This window comes from Harmonia axyridis, chromosome 4, assembly GCF_914767665.1.
Source record: "Harmonia axyridis chromosome 4, icHarAxyr1.1, whole genome shotgun sequence".
In the NCBI taxonomy this organism is placed as follows: Eukaryota; Metazoa; Arthropoda; class Insecta; order Coleoptera; family Coccinellidae; genus Harmonia; species Harmonia axyridis.
In genome coordinates, this window is record NC_059504.1 from 43,861,227 (window position 1) to 43,878,182 (window position 16,956).

General features: G+C 33.3%; 2 protein-coding genes and 1 non-coding gene across 5 annotated transcripts; 1 reads left to right on the forward strand and 2 right to left on the reverse strand.

Annotated features, from left to right (window-relative positions):
- Nucleotides 1-595: 595 nt before the first annotated feature.
- Nucleotides 596-667, reverse strand: Trnaa-cgc. Its single transcript has one exon. It is a non-coding gene; the product is annotated as a tRNA-Ala (tRNA).
- Nucleotides 668-1,304: 637 nt separating this feature from the next.
- On the reverse strand, nt 1,305-12,578 carry LOC123678538 (dystrophin). 3 transcript variants are annotated; one of them, XM_045615618.1, is made up of 8 exons: nt 11,955-12,578; nt 11,009-11,353; nt 9,112-9,462; nt 8,644-8,956; nt 7,184-7,644; nt 6,722-7,092; nt 3,893-4,486; nt 1,305-3,542 (listed from the first exon to the last, which is right to left on the reverse strand). In XM_045615618.1, exons 1-8 carry the CDS (start codon nt 12,204-12,206, stop codon nt 3,353-3,355), a joined length of 2,877 nt encoding a protein of 958 aa, XP_045471574.1. In that variant the 5' UTR covers nt 12,207-12,578; the 3' UTR covers nt 1,305-3,352. The 3 variants fall into 3 exon arrangements, with proteins under 3 accessions (XP_045471574.1, XP_045471573.1, XP_045471576.1); XM_045615617.1 differs by having other exon boundaries at nt 11,009-11,386; XM_045615620.1 differs by lacking the exon at nt 11,009-11,353 and having other exon boundaries at nt 3,150-3,542.
- Nucleotides 12,579-12,598: 20 nt separating this feature from the next.
- LOC123678541 (solute carrier family 35 member E2A-like) lies at nt 12,599-16,274 on the forward strand. Its single transcript, XM_045615623.1, has 6 exons — nt 12,599-13,226; nt 13,283-13,418; nt 13,551-13,666; nt 13,729-13,915; nt 14,140-14,340; nt 14,504-16,274. Exons 1-6 carry the CDS (start codon nt 13,022-13,024, stop codon nt 14,691-14,693), a joined length of 1,035 nt encoding a protein of 344 aa, XP_045471579.1. The 5' UTR covers nt 12,599-13,021; the 3' UTR covers nt 14,694-16,274.
- The last annotated feature ends 682 nt before the right edge of the window (nt 16,275-16,956 follow it).

Below are 16,956 nucleotides of genomic sequence, written 5' to 3' on the forward strand. Positions count from 1 at the left end.
CAACAATTGGCCTTCCAGTGCGTGATGCATCTTCGACATCAAAATTACCGGAACGGAATAGACGAAACCAAAATTGCGTGCGATTGGCTGTTACAGTGTCAGGACCATTATTACATTTTCAGCCGCCTGGCTTGCATTTTCGCCTTTATCGAAGAAAAACTTTAAAATATAACGTATTTTTTCTTTGATAGTGTCCATCTTTACGCACACTCAAACTGAATTGAGTCGACTAATCACAAAACTGTCAGAAAAGTTTTTGTAGTACGAAATCTCACCTTTCTAACTCCATGTTGTGGGACTCGATCGGACTTATGCAACGCGAGATACAGATAACTAAAGCCATCTATTGGAAAAATACACCCAATATTTAAGAGTATGTGTTTAATTAAGCCGGCAAATGGATCGCGAGATAGAAAATAGCATTTGCTCATCTAGCCTTAGTTCTCCGTTCCATAACAAAAATATTTATTCAGATGTGTAATAACACAAAACAGCAATTATTGAGGAGAATAGAGATGGAATCTCTAACATGTGTTCAACATCAGTTCTTATTGTAATATGAATTAAAATAATTTGTGGAATAAAAATAATATTTTGGAGGAGCTGGGATTTGAACCCAGGACTTTCAGCATGCGAAGCAGACACTCTACCACTGAGTTACACCCCCTTGGTAATTTGGAGGAATTACAATACCTACATTTCTTGGCGTTAAAGAAAAATGCTTTGGAAACTTCATAATGAGTAGCTATTAGTGATATCTTTTTGATTTCAATTCAATACCATTTATTTTGAATTCGATAGCTGTGATATAATCAGAATTTCAGCAAATAAAGTTGTCTTTCCATTTTCTTTGGATGACATTTTTGACCCTGACATTAAAATTGTAGTCAATTTTTACATATTCAAACCCGAGTTGTGAAGTTCAATTGTATGTCACTCATGTTCTTAACTCTCTCGATAATCCTGAATAGATGTGAGGGTTCTCTTTATTTCTATATATCTCCCTTCCTGGTTTTGTACAGAACCCTCAACAATATTTTAACACCTTCAGAGTATAAATATTTTGAAGTTGTTAAGATCAAATCTGATGCTATAGTCGGGTATCAACTTTTTTGGCTATTCACCATTTCAAGATCTGTCATCTAATCAAACGAACAGTAGAAATTCATGCGCTGTAGATGGTGCCGAAACAAAGCACATAGTAAAGGAATACAACAATATCAGGCAATTGTTGTGATTCTATACTATGATTCGCTTGCAAGAACAATAACGACATTCACAGGAAAATGTAAAAAAACACAATGTTTGGATGATATGTATATTATATACTTCAATAAAAGTATAACTAATAAATAATTGATCAGTATATTTTTCATCAAACAAATCTCTCGAAAATATAAAAAATGAGAATCAATCAATATAAATATATCTTATAAAATGCAATAAATCGAATTTCGATCTATTTTCAGTATAAAACGCCACAAAAAACCTTCCATTCATTTCCTAATTGAATTCCCTAGATTCTTCGGTTATGCACAACATATAGGACGGGAATTGCTACAGAAAATGTTATCATCTATTATTTCTCCTCTAAAACAACAAATCTACTTAAATGCAATATTTCTTGTATTATCTAGAGTTTAATTTTATCCTTTACTTCCAATCACTTATTTCGAAGCTTTCATCAGTCATGATAAATGTTTTTCTACTATATTCATGCTGTCATATATTTCCCACATCGATTCAAGGAACCCCAAATGTTAAAATTGACACTATCGTCACAGGCATTTATCCCACTGCTCAATCGACTGGTGGTTTTGAAACTAAATGCTTTCCGATGAAGATGCTTCAAAAAGATTTAAAGATAGAGGTCTCGATGCCCTGTTGTAAGAGCCAAGCTATCTTCGATTCAACAAAACTACATGGTTTGTTCAATGATTGGGTCAAATGCTGTTGAACTGAGATTAGTCGATATCACTGCTGTTCACTTAACAGAACTCAACTCAATAATCCAATAAAATATAGATGTGCAAAGAGATACAAAGAAGAAGGAATTAAGTCTTACTTAAGAATAAGATTCTGTAAAAAAAAATGTAAATTCCCTATTCAAAGAATCTACTTGACCTTGAAATGGCCAAACTCCAAGGTCAAGTAGTTTTTTTTGAATTTGAGTGTTAGATGTAAGATGCACAGAATCCCTGGTGTGTGTACTGATTCGATTTTGTTTCAGACTTTTTGAGATATTACACCTGTTGCTTTGGTGTTCTGCTTATAAGAGTTCTGTAAGGTGGCGCTCTTCAGAGTATAAAAGATTGTCACGAGCATACAATATATAATACTATATTCTATACTCAAAGGTCTCGAGAGTCGAGAATCGCGAGAAATATCAAATATAAACGCTGTATGCACCATCTGCAACAGACTTGATTCCTCGAAATCAAGTATGCATAAGTCTGAAAAATCTCCTGATTTGACTGAAAGTTTTACAGGTATAAGTAGACACGCCAGGTTTTCTATGCATCTTAGTTAGATGTCATGAAAAAGGTCATAAACGATAACCTAAAACTTAAAATGACAACTGCCAAGCCGAGTGGGCGTGGTTACCGAACCTAACCGAACCTAAGAGGAAAATTGAGGTTACGGTTGAATTACGGTTAGCGCTACTCTTTGAGGGATATGTCCACAAATATTAACTTTTCTAGTAACCATCAAGTAGCCTCATTTTTCCTTTCATAAAGTTATTCCAGAGAATACTTGTGGTTCAGTAGAATAGTGCAATAATCAAAGCATCTGGGTGATACGAAATCGAATAAACAAGAGTTCTCTTTCAATGTCGAAGTGGGGATAAAATTGAATAAAATTTTCCTAACCTATTGGAGAGCGACTAATATTCAAACCGCAGCGCTAGCGCAGGCAGCAACTGTCACCATCCCCACTACAACATTGAAAGGGAACTCAGATGTTTTGATTGTTGCATTGTTTCACTTTAATGCAATTATCAAACTTGTCTAATGCTTTGGGTATCCAAGGATCATCCATAACCAACATTCAAACAAAGCAATACCCATCAAATGTTAGCACTATTAAATACTCATTTCTATTATTATCTTTCACATTCAATTCCTACCCTACTTTTTTCAATTTCAACATTTTCAGCTTCAACGGAATTATACCGAACAAGACTTCTCAAATTATCAGTCCATTCGAATTTTCATGGAAGATTCTTTGTGACATCTTCACATTTAAAGCTTTCTCTAATAATTCATTTCATTCTATTCCGAATCACTCTAACTGGATATGATAGTCAAGCATTGTGGCGATATGGTTTGGGGAAAGACAGTTATGTGCGTTGTTAACGATGATCTGCAGGTGGAGGAGGTTGACTTACTCTACCAGGATTATCTTGATTGAGTTGGGAAGCAGTAACACTTCGAGTTTGTAATGTTGATGTCGAGGGTTCATCTAAAAGTTGCCTTAATCTTTGTAATTGTGCTTCAAGCTGCCTATTATGGTCCTCGAGGATTTGCATCCTAGCTTCCAAACTATGAAATAAAAAATAAAAATTAAATTAGTCATTTACAATAATGCAGAAGGCATTTCGTTTAGTGATTTTTGCATTGCATGGTTGACAGAACCGTTTTCTGCATTACGAATTTGACAAATAATAGATAAATCTGTGACAGGAGAGTTCCGTGTACTAAGATATAATAATGAAATATAAACATAAAATCTGTGTGGAACTGAAATAACCCCACACGATTTTGTTCTACAAGGTATGGCAGATTTGAACGGATTTTCCACAGAATTAGAGAAAATAAATCCTTCAACAATTGTAGTGGTTAACGCTTGAGTTTGATAGTTCGATTAAGATAAAACAAAGCATAATACTTACCGTCCTTTGTGCTGTCTCAGGAGTCTTGCCTCAGCCAGAACATCATGTTGAGGTTGTTGAGGAGGTTGTGGAGCAGTTCCCCTCTGCAGCTGTTCGTATTCCTGTAGTAAAGCCACATTTTCAGCTTCTAATTCCCTGATCATATCTTGCAGTTCCGCCCTCTGTTCTTCATCAATTACCATCATAAGCTGCCCAGGACTTGCAGGTGCACCTTCCAAAGACTGACAATAATCAGCTATTAATCTATGTTCGTCATCAGGAGATGCTGCCCTCAATTCTACCTCTGCTAAACGACTAGCATAAATTTCCAGTCTTGAGTGCATATCATTGTGTTGCGGTGACGCCACTGGACTCTCTAGTTCATCCCCTTCCAGTACCGATCTCACCGGGAGGTAACCAACTCTAGGATGCTTCATAAAGTATCGCTTACTTTTGAACTTGTTCTTCAAAGCTTTTGTAAAGTCGCGCATATCTTCGATTGAAGTAGTAGCTGCGCAATATTCATGCATTGGATGTGAAAGTTTATGGCTTTTTGTCAGACGTCCAGAAAAGAAGCAAGCTTGACACATGTCAAAATTGAAACATTTGAGACACCTAGAAATGATCCATAATTAAAAATGGTGTTGTAATTTGATAAAGGTCTTTGTTTTTAATTTTTCTTGTATACAGAGTGAGATTTAAGTATGAAAAATCTTAATCATCTAGTAAACGGATCAAACGATTTTTATATACTAACTGACAAAGAAACTGTAACACCCAGAAGGAGCTGTTTAAATTTTAATTTTTTTTTGGTAAAACAGATATAGTATAGCAAGGAGTAAATGATTGAAATTTGGAGAAAAAACGAAGAGTTTTCAATTTTTTTTTAATAAATTTGTTAATATGTTTGTCCACCGCAATTATCTATACACTCCCAAACACGTATCCGTATTGATGCAATAAGATGGTCTATTACTTCTTGAGGGATACTTTGCCAAGCTACCTGTACTTCATGTCTCAGAGCCGCCAAAGTCCGTGGGGGCTGGGGTAAATTTCCAAGCCTACTACCCATGATGTTCCAAACATGCACTATGGACAAAGATCGGAAGATCTGGGCGGCATTGGCAGAAGATTCACATGAGTCGCTTCCAAAAAGTTTACACTAACTCTGGCAATATGAGGTAGGGCATTATCTTGCTGAAATATTGGATACTCAATCTGGTTGAGGTAAGGGAGAACATATGGCTCCACTATTTCTTGAAGGTAACGCAGCGACGTCAGAGGTAACACAAGATGGGGGTCGATAATGCTGCAGTCCAAAAGACCTTATCCGGCGGTAAAACGGACAGTCACAGGATGGCGTTGTTCTCCTAACCTCTCATCAGGCAAATGTCGAGTTGTCGCAAATCGGTCTCTAATGGCTATAAGTCTTATACGTTGATCTTGAACTTCATTTGTGCCCCTTCGACGTCCGGTGCCTACTATTCTTCGATTTTAGGCATTATCAAATCACGCTTGACAACATCTCATAACAGTAGATTTCTGTTTGTGCGGTTAGCAATTTCTCGAAATGACAACCCCGCCTCCCGTAGACCAATAGTTCGACCTCTTTCAAATTCACTTAGCTGGTGATAAATTCCGCGTACATGTTCTAGGCTTTGGACCTCCTCCAACAGCTGGTTGGTTGTAAAATTTTAAAAACTTGCAAAAAACGACACAATATTTAAGTAACAAAAATTAATTGTTGTCTAGATATTGACGATGGACTATATGTTAGGTTAAGACGGCAGGCGAACGCTTGCCGAAACATCGGGAACATCTAACCGCACAGATGATGGAAATATCCCAAATTCTGCTGCCCCCCTAAAATTTGACATACCAAGACTGAAAGATTAGCAGAACTTCAATTTTGCTGTAATTGGCCCCCCCAAAAAAAATCCGGGCCCCTCTTGGCCACCCCTATTTTTGAAAGCTGGCGTCGCCACTGTGTTGCAGTTTCATTGTCAGTTAGTATAAATTTTGGTGTGCAAGGATCTTGTGATATATTCAAGATTATGATATTTACATTGTTGTCAGATCTTTCCTTTTTCCGGAATAATAATGAAATTTGTTATGTCAGATGGATCTCCCTATAATTTTTTTTCTTTTTTCGATATCCCATAGAAAAAGTCAATATGTTTCTTGTCATTCTCTATTCCTAAATGTCATAATTTTGGAGAAGTTGAAATAATACATTTAGATGGCTATGATTGCTTAAAATCGTTTAATTCAAATAATTCTTAAATGTTTGTTTCATGTTGGGATACGTTCACATTTGAGTAGTAGAAAAATTAGGAATTTTAAATAACATACAGTAAAGGCGATTACATCAGATGCTCAAAATGGTATGTTGTATGGTTGTCCTTTTACTTCAACACAACAAACCATGCTATTTTTGAAACTTTGCAATCCTAATTTATTGAAAAGTCAAGGTCGTTTTTGTAGCAGCCATAGGCATCTGTATTATTTTAACTTCAGTGAAAATAATGGAAATGTAGCTATAACTCGGAAATTATGACATTTAGGTAAAGGGAACATTACATGAAAAATAATCAGTATTTCTCAATCATTTCAAGAGGCAAAAAATATACAGGGTGATCCTATAAAAATCGTATGTTTATATTAGAAATTAATCTCTTCCAATAATTCTGGTTTTAGTACTTTATACTCTATTTGGAACTAGTTGTTCTGTGTGAATAAAATTTGTCATAGTCTTAATATGACTTGAATATTCAAATAAAACACAAATTATTCACCAAATCTGCTAATCACTCGTCCTTATTAGTTATAATGATTAATGCAACTTCCTACCTATATCTAAGCCCTACTATAGGATACTGCTTGCAAGCGTTACATTTTGCTTGATGTTTAGCAGATTCAGCTGCAGCTAGCCTGTGTAAAACTGGTAACCATACTAATGATTGAGGTTCCTGGTTCAACCAAGCTAAGAAATGGGTAACTTCTAAATCTTCTCTATCGCCTAGGCAACTCCGAACGCTTGGCTCAATGTTTGAACCACCAAAGGCAGCTACTTCACCGAGTTGCCTGGGAACTTGAAGTACATCGTGTAAAAGTAAACCTAACTTTCTTTGATCTGCTTTCTGCTGAGGATCGGCTATCAGCCGAAATAAGTATCTATACTTTTCTTCTAAGTGTCCTTTGGATAGTATAACAAGACCGACCTTGAATAGAAAACCAACATAACCAAAATATAAATGTTTTCTATAAGATAAATGTAAAAACCAAGGGGGGAGGAAACTCTATGGTACTCACCTTGAAGCTAAGCACTCTTATTTGTCCAGTACGTTGACTGTCGTAAACATTCAGCATCCAATTCAAAGCCAAATCGACACAAAGCGGAATGTCCACCACATTAGGATGTTCGGCTGCTGCACTTTCGAAAATCGCTCTCAAAATAAGAACCATATCGGCTATGTCCAGAATTCTATCGTTTTGCCCGCGTAAACCGTGCAAATCGAAGGCTTCCGATGCAGTCATGAGCGGTACACAATCTAAACAGAGTTTATTCTGAAGTGATCTCAGTTTCAAGGCTGTCCTATAAGCGGAGAAACGAACTTCGTTAAGTTGGAGCAGGTGGGCTGCTAGATCTAGCATTTGAGGATGATCCCAATGTGTTGTTTCTGTGCTATGATTTATGTAATATGGCACTTTGTTTGGCGTAGATGCTCTTTCCCATGGTGGTTGAACGCTTGGAGGACCTGGTGAAACAGCTCCTGCGAAAAAACAGTCAGTTTCAGATCTTTCTTGAACTACACAGTGAAATGTAAATCTGGGCAGCTATCACTTTTTTAAGTTGTCATTTTTCGAGTAAAACTACGCCATTACTGAAAATGGAATGATACACGCTTCAACAACGCAGGGAAATTGTTGAGATTCACTGAAAAATTGGTGAAAATTTTGCAGTTACATCTTGCAAAACCAAAAACATTTTTGGGTCGCCGTGATGGACCTTCTAGGCCGGCAATAGTGAAACTGATGCAAAAATTTGAGTTGTTGGGATAAGTTAGCGATGTTATGTACGTCACTCAAGAACACTGAGAAATATTGCTTGTAGCTTATAGTGGTGACAAAAACCCAGGTTAGTCGCTTCTTCATCGATCTTGGGAATAAGACATTCCATAAATGACATTACACTGTATTTTGCAGGAAGTTTTAGGTCATAAAGCTAAAGTTCAGTTAACACAAGAACTCAAGCTGGTCGATCACCAGCAATGTCTTATCTTCGCTGATTGGGTCCTTGAAATGCATCAAATTGATCTGGATTGTCATCGAAAAATCATTTTCAATGATTAGGCCCATTTTCCCCTAGGGAACTACGTAAATAAGCTGAATTGTCGCAATCAGGCTCAGAAAATCCAAGAATGGATGTTGTAAAGCCTCTTCATCCTCAGCTATGATGAAAGATTTTTTTATGGTCACTTTAGGAAGACATTAATGTGGACCACGTTAATTTCCAATAAGTTAGCACTACTTGCCACACAAGCAACGAAACAATTACAATTTCATAAGAAAAGTTTCTTGACCTTGTTATTTCTCAAAGAGGAGGTCACAATTGGCAACCAAGATCTAATGATTTAATACGTTTAGACTTTTTTCTTTGGAGCCACGTGAAAGATACAATACTTGACAATGTCATTTTAATTTATGTTAATTCCAAAAAAAGATCATTATAATTTACAAAACTAAATCTACCACATTTCAATTTTTCACACCTTGAGTACTGTTAGTCAACTGTTCCCTTCTCTCCCTGATGGCATTCTGCAGAGCTCGACATCTAGCACTACAATCTTCTAACTGAGACGCTAAATTGTTTGGTAAAGAACCACTGAGAGTTGCAGCCTGCATTTGAGCTTCTTCCAGTGATCTTTGCAGAGGAGGAAGTTGAGTTTCAAGATTCTTTAAGCTTTTCAGAAGTTCTCTAGCTTCAGCAGCACTTCTTGGACCACTCCAACTCAAAGTTGCTTTCTCAAGACGAGAAACAGCAGTAGAAGCCTCTTCCAAATTCATAGTGAGGAGTTTTAATTTCTATAAGAAAACTCTGCTAAAAATGCTTTTAATGATGCATAACATGACAAAGATACTTCGTTAACTTGGATTTAAGATATTGTTTTGCCTCTATACACTAAGAATTTAGTTCCTTCTACATATTTCTGACTAAACTTTGACTTCATTATACTCACTGCATTATTCTGCTCCAATCTAGTTGCTAATTTGTCAGATTTATCTATTAGAGAATTCCATTTATCCGACAACTTAACCAATTCCCTACGAAGATTCCTAGCCAAATCGCTAGAAGGGTCACCAGCCACAAATTGTCTGGCACTTCTCAGACTAGATTCAACCAGAGGTCTTTTATCTTCCAGTTGTTGTCTGAATGCTCTGTGATCATCTTGACGGGCTGCCAAGCCCAATTCTGTATCCTTCCTTATTACCCATTCAGTTAATTCCCTCAAAGAAAGAAGCAATGCACCCCAATAATCTGCATTATGTTCTAAACGATTTTTGAGGTCAGATGTGTGCGTTTTCAAAGCCTAGAAAGAAATCAAGTCAGGATATTCCACGACATATATACTCAGAACTCTGCTGCAAGTATAAAGAATTTGGTTATTGTAAAAAAAAAGTCAATTGAAAATATACTCATCTGAAAACAAAGTAATTAGACTGAATTATATCAAAATATGGATGGAAGAAATACATATACTTTTTTGAGGTTGATAATCTCCAACTCAACTCAAATTTAATGTCATTTATCTAATTAGCTTGGAAATTGAATTCTTTTTTATTTGAAAACAGTATTGTTAGCAATGCTTAATGCAAAAAAAGAAAAAAGCAAATGTATACCATACAGGTGTTGAAACAACAAGGTTTATCAATGAAGTTGGTTTATCTTTATAGTTAATAATAATGTAAAACTATAAACCTTGCAAAATTCTACTATATTCCTTACAATAGTTGTTAATGATGATGAAGTAAATATGTATAAAGTTTTAAAATATTCAAGACCTGAGTTTGATGATCTCAGAAATACTGTAAAAAGAATAATAAAAATGATAAGCATACTTCACCAAAAGAAGACAATTACATAATTGTTTTCTGAGATAGATAATTTTAAATTTTTAATTTGATATAATGTCCTTTCTTTTTCTTTGCCCAAATTTCATTATATTCATTTCAAAAGTGACGTTTATATAAAAGTGATAATTCAGTTAGATCAGTTTCAGAGAATACCAATTCCACACCTACACAATGCAATATTAATGTTTTTGTTCAATATCTAAATAATTTTATGAATAAATATGTATATATGGAAATTATTTTCGGTTCTTACTTATTGTGAAATTAGATGTAATATTGCGAAGGCGTCGGTAAGTAAATCATTTACCGAAGCCTTTGGCCTAGAAACCTATAAAAAAGACCTGCTGTCTCAGCATGATCTTCAAATAAATAATGATGATGAAATATTTTATCAAATTCTGCTTCATTTATGGCGATTTATTTGTTCAATCTGCACAATTATCCAAAATATATAATAATAATAATAATAACACTACAAGCGCGATAACATGCATACATTTTTCAGCATCCTTTATTATCTACTTCCTGAAAAAATGAATGTATAAATATCAATTGATACAGCTGTGCATTCCATACTAAAAGCTTAATGGCGATGATAAGCACCTATGAAAATTTCAGGGAGTTCTTCTCAAGTATTATCATTGGAAATAAAAACCAAACAAAATGCACATTTTATTATTTTCTCTCATAAAATATTTGCCCTAACCGGCCTGAGCATTGAGAATCACAGTAGTGTATCTTCGTTAGAGCCAATTAAAACTCTTATAGTTCAAACTAACCTAACAACTGTTTCCATCAAAGTATCAAAGAACATAATTTTCAATTAAATTTTGAAACTATTGAATAAAAAAAATGTATAACAAAACAAGTGAATCAAGCATTGTTAAAATCAAATCGGAGTGAACACCAATGCAATAACCATTGTGTTAGAAAAAGAAACAAAAAAAGCCAAACCTTCTCAAAATATCTCAGAGTTTCTAAATCAGAACAATTTAGACTAACCTGCCATCTACGTTCCATCTCGTCACCCCTTAACTGAAGCATTAAAGCATCTTCTGGTGCGAGCGATCCCAAAAGTGTCATGCTAGCAGCTTTCAAAGCAGCATGAGTCGTAGTCTGCCTTTCGATATCCGCCTGCAATTCTTTCAATTGCTGTGTGGCTCTCCTCGATTCTACTTCACCCTCTAAAGTCTCCACGACAGACTCAGCCTCACTTAACCAAGCAAGAAATTTATCTAGAGATCGGTCCAGATTTTGGAGAGAACTCAAAGCCGAGTGCAAAAGTTTCCCTCTATTGATGATGCATGCATCGAGACGAGTATAATGCTGATTAATATATTCTGCAGACTTGAAAAAGTGAAAGTTAGATTGGTTGTTAGCCTGTAACACATATAATTCAGTGCAATCTAAAAAAAAAAAACACAAAACAAAGCATTAATGTGCTTGAAGATTCGAGACAGGAAGCGTTTAAACACAATTGTGGATTAGTTAGGTGGTTCAAAAATTTGAAGCGAAAACACTGCAAATTTTGATTAATTTCTGCGAATGCAGAAGTTGACTCAGCTAGGAAACTGCTTAAAATTGTAGGTATGGGGAATAATGAATCACTCCAAGCAAATACTATGCTAAAACTGAAACATCTCTTCATAAAAAAATATCTGATCTATTCCCTAACACAAACTGAATAGAAAGTTTGTGCATCAATGTATGTTAATGAATGTTTAAAGTAATACAAACCCTACAGTTGTTCATAAAGAATTCATATCACACCATTCAAATATTGTCCAGAAGAGTCAATACAATTTTGATGTTACTATTTCAGTCCTATTATACAAGACAAGCTATTTTTTGTAAACAAGAAGTTCTTGATGCTTCAGCATTGTCTCAAATGTTCTTAAAAACTGCAAATTAAAAGCAAAAGAAGCAAAATAAACTTGCTTTCAAATACCTTCTTGTATCGGCTAGTATCTTCATGTTGATGGGCAGTTATCAGTCTTTGAGTTAAAAGTTGAAAAGCTTCAATTTGTGCTTTGAAATGATGTAATTCGGCATGTAAGGCCTTTTGTTCCCTAAGTTGTACTTCCAATACATCCGCAGTATGACCTACAGGTGCCAAAACAGCTAGCCTGGATTCCATTCTTTGAAGCCATGTCTCAATTTCAATTCGTTTCTGTTCAAAACTGTCTCCCTTGTTCTGCATCTTAGAGTCTCTCAATCCAGTTGAGAAATGTACTCTTCTCTTTTAGTATCTTATTTCATTCACATTTTATAGGAATAAACAAATTTGGAGACACTGGGAAACTAGAACCTCCAAATCCAGGCAATCCTCGCCCCATTCACCAATCACAGATCGATGTTGGTATTTAATTTACAAAATATGACAGGGTTGATGACCGCGCAAGACATCAAGAAACCCCAGCAGTACTTAACAGAAGTACAGTAACAACGATAAGCGACGAAATCCAATATACGTGTAGTGTATGACTGTAGCTATATCATTTAAATGGATTAAAATCAATAAACATCAATGTATTGAAGAAATATTGGAATTGATCAAACATTTGTAAAAGACAGATCTTGATAGAAATAACGATACGAAAATATATTTTCAAATTGAGGTTAAAAAAGGGATACAAATCAAATGCATAGAATGAACTATCAGAGAAAAAATTAGGAAATAAGTTTATTGCATGGTTTGGTTCATTTGGTACATCAAAAAAAGTGAAGATTTTCGAGAGTTCTTCATTATCCATTATATCCGTTCAATTTTATGTATGTTTCATCATAAAGATTTAGAAAAAATTCTCATGAATATTTAACTCTATGATGGTAAATCACCTGTCAATGTTTTGTTTTCATCATCACATCAAACACTTATGAAGTATTTCTTGCAAATTGTTTAAATTTTTGAACCATTTCATTAAATAGCCAAATATTTTTTCTTTACTATTGAATAAATTCATCACCACAAGCTCCAATGTTATTATATTCAAAACAAAATCCCCAAATCAAATAATGGAGAAAATTGAAAAAACCATTGTCAAAAACAACCATATAAAAATAATTGAAAATTGCTCAGAGCTGGTGGAACATAATAAAAATGGACTCTCTAGCTTGAGAGCTATCACTTTCCTCCTACTATGGTATTTTTTTAGTGGGTGTACACTATTTTTGAATAAATATATATTAACATATTTGAATGGAAACCCCACAGTCTTGGGTATGATTATGATTGAAGCGTTTATCAATAATTTTGAAGATTTTAATTTTTTTAAGCTGGTTGTCAAATGTTAATAACTGCATCATGTGGATTTCTACAGCTATATTTTCCTTGTGGAATGTACAAACCTAATCAGAGATTACATAAACCTCCCGGATTTTATAGGCATATGGTGCTAGTGGGTTGCACAAGGTAGATGAAATGTTTTATAACCATCATTCTCATCTTTTAGTGGAAACAAATTCAGCTGCTGTATTATATACAAATCATATCAAGACAGATGATTGAATGAAGCTTGAAATTGAAATCATTTTTCTCTTTTAGGTTTTTAACTGTGGTCTTAGGTCTTGTAGCATTGAATTATGTAGCTGTAAGTTTCACTGAGACAATCAAGAGTTCAGCACCCATGTTCACAGTATTAATTTCCAGATTCATACTTGGTAACACTTCATTCTCAAAATATGACAAATATTACTGAAATTATTTTGATGTACTTTTTCAGGAGAACAAACTGGTTTATATGTTAATCTGAGTTTATTGCCTGTAATGTCGGGACTTGCATTATGCTCTATTAATGAAGTTAGTTTTGAGATTAGAGGATTTATTGCGGCAATGGCAACCAATTTAACAGAATGTTTACAAAATGTTTATTCTAAGATGTTAATATCAGGAGATAAATTCAAATATACGTAAGTATATAAAATAATATTGTTCCTTTTATCAATTAATTAATATATAAAATATTTCGTGAATTATTTGAATAGGTTGAATTTCAGAAAAGAGGGAGTTATAAGCTAAATTTCTAAATGAAAATAATAAACTTTAATCTGAACAAAACTGCTATTTTTGTGATTACTTGTCTAATTTGACTTTTTCACCAATTGACATTTTTGAGAGTAAATTTTTTTTTTAGACCTGCTGAATTACAGTTTTATACCAGTCTTGCCAGTATCATTGTACAAATACCTGCATCATTACTCCTAGTAGATCTTCACAATACTGAAGATGTGACATTTAGTACTACTTTCTACTATGTATTAAATGGAGTTTTCTTCCATTTTCAAAGCATCACAGCCTATGTTTTGATGGACTATATAAGCCCAGTGACTCATAGGTAAGTGTTTTTTATTAACTAAAAGGAATTCTAGTCTACTCAATTTTATATTAGTTAGAATTAATTATTATCATAATAATAGTTATGGGAAAAATATAAAATTACAATAGAATAAAAGGTTCCTTATTTGATTTACAAAATACATATTAATTTACTGTTTTAGTGTTGCTAATACTGCAAAAAGAGCATTTCTGATATGGTTATCAGTTTTAATGTTTGGAAATCCAGTAACAATGCTCAGTGGCTTAGGTACAATTATAGTTATAACTGGAGTTTTCATGTATATAAAAGCACAACAATACGATGATAATAAGACATCTATTTTATTACAAAGGAAAGTCAGGGCAATATAGTATTAACGTTTCACTTTCAAAATAATAAATGTGATACACAATCTTGTCAATTCTACAGAATCTGTTGTTTTACTTCAAAGAAGTTTTATTGAAAAATTTTCCTTTTATTATTATTCTTATTATTAATGGCAGTGTACATAACTTTCATACCTGAATTTGAATTTTTCAAATGTTAGCAAGAGAAATTCATGAAAGAAAACAAAAGTCTCATCTTAAAAAAATATTTCATTGACAAATTGTATTGAATTAAAAGTGTAATGAATTTTTGCAGGATTAATTGAATCTTAAATTCTTAAAAAATGATTAAATCACTCTGCCAATTCATACATACAGTTATGTAATTATTTTACTTTTTGTAATAAATATTTTAGTGCTCATCTTGAGTATACATATATTAATTTATAATATAGTTTTATAAACTAATCTTGGAATTTAAAATAGTTCTAAACAATTCAATGTGTTCTTAGAATTCAGATTATAGCGAAAGAATTCTCTGAAAATAGGAAAGGAAAGTAAACATAATTTTTAGGGTTTTCACTGCATATATATTCAGTTATGTTATTTAAGATGAGTAACTGAAATTATATAACATGGTAATGATCATTTTTTCTGCATAGTGTGTTTTATGTGGAGAACATTTCATTGTTATATCAATACTGATTGTTGAATCACCTGAAAATTAATATTCAGTTTTGAAAGTCCCAAGTATACTGATCCTCTGACATTATTTCATGAGATGATCGTGAAACAAATGAATCTCGTTTTTATTTATACAATTTTTATAGTAATTTTATATATTTTGACTGTATTTGAATCTGTAGCTTTGCATAATTCAATTTATTTAAGGTGCCAATAGATATGTTATTAAGAAGTCATTTGAATTTGATTATTCAGCTTTCAGATCTAAAAATATTCCATGAATATGGTATTTTGGAGAACCATACTAAAATGAATTTCATGATAATCTTATTAGAAGATATCATTCAATTTCAAAAAATTCCAAAATATTGATGGACTTGAAAGCATGATTTTCAATTATGTCATCACTAATTTCACTATTTTGATTCAGTAGTTTTAACATTCTAAACTGCCCAACATTCCACATACCAATTTACATATCATTCGACCATATACGATATTTCTATTTAGTACATACAAAATCTTCACTTTTAGGAAAACTAAAGGTACTAATCTGGTGAATAATTACTAAAAATATATATCAAAGTTTTTTTTTAAACAATTAATCACAGCAATATCAAATAAAATTTTTTATTCAGAACAATCACTTCATTCTCAAAGGTATTTCACAGTCTGTTCTAAACTTTCTATGGAATAGTGGTCATTTACTTATAGCAGAACTTGACTTGAAAAATTATTTACATTATGTGATTTCTATAATAACATAAGATGTACTTACTAGTTTCTATAAGCAAATTGAATTCCAAACGAATACATTGGTAATGAATTTAATTGTGTAAATATTCCCGTTATGTATATAATTGAATTGTTGTTCTTTCGTTTTATATGGATTACGACCAATCAGTGTGGCATTTGTTATAAATAATTAGATGTTTAAAAGACTTTTATTTGCCAAGTTTTCCTTCTTAATAAATAAGATCTTCAGCTCATCATTTACAGAATTTTTTATTCTCATCCCCTTTCTAAGATTTTTTTTTTTTGAGCGCATGATAGATCGCCCTATAATTTCATTACAATGACTGCAAGTTTTGAATTTTGAGCCGGGTATGGTTTCAAATGATAAGGTTCGACACACTGATGACGATTCTGTCCGTGCGTCCGTAAACAAGATAACTCTCGAACGCAAAATCCTAGAAAATTTCAGGTTTAGTTCTTTAATGAGCAAAAACATTCCGTAAATATGGGCATTCGCTGTTTTCAAAACTGCACTTTTCATCGGAATGAAAAATCACATATGGATGTAGAATGGCAATTTGAAGCCTTGTGCAAAATTTCATATTGATTGCGTAACCAGAACTATAAAAAATTGAAGAAGAAAAAAATTCATCCAATATTTCCATGATAAAAAAACCGACAGAGTGAATATGAAATAATAATTTCAAATATTATTATCTTTCCGTTTTTACGAAATTACACAAAAACTATGTCCCTAATTTGGGTGTTTTTTCATTGATCTACCTAACTTTTGAGTTTATCTATAAAATAGTCTAAAATTATTGTTATTTTGAATTCAACAATTCAAAGGTCTTATTTTAAGTGGATTCCTATGCAAGTGCACAAGCTT

What these genes read in the sequence shown, in the direction of transcription:
- LOC123678541 (XM_045615623.1), top strand. Translation starts at nt 13,022, where the DNA reads ATGGAGAAAATTGAAAAAACCATTGTCAAAAACAACCATATAAAAATA. An exon ending in GGAGATAAATTCAAATATAC is followed by an intron (nt 13,916 to 14,139) that starts GTAAGTATATAA and finishes TTTTTTTTTTAG; the next exon opens with ACCTGCTGAATTACAGTTTT. An exon ending in ATAAGCCCAGTGACTCATAG is followed by an intron (nt 14,341 to 14,503) that starts GTAAGTGTTTTT and finishes TTACTGTTTTAG; the next exon opens with TGTTGCTAATACTGCAAAAA.
- LOC123678538 (XM_045615617.1), bottom strand. Translation starts at nt 12,206, where the DNA reads ATGCAGAACAAGGGAGACAGTTTTGAACAGAAACGAATTGAAATTGAG. An exon ending in GTTGACTAACAGTACTCAAG is followed by an intron (nt 7,645 to 8,643) that starts GTGTGAAAAATT and finishes GTTTTTTCGCAG; the next exon opens with GAGCTGTTTCACCAGGTCCT. An exon ending in ATAGTAGGGCTTAGATATAG is followed by an intron (nt 4,487 to 6,721) that starts GTAGGAAGTTGC and finishes GATCATTTCTAG; the next exon opens with GTGTCTCAAATGTTTCAATT.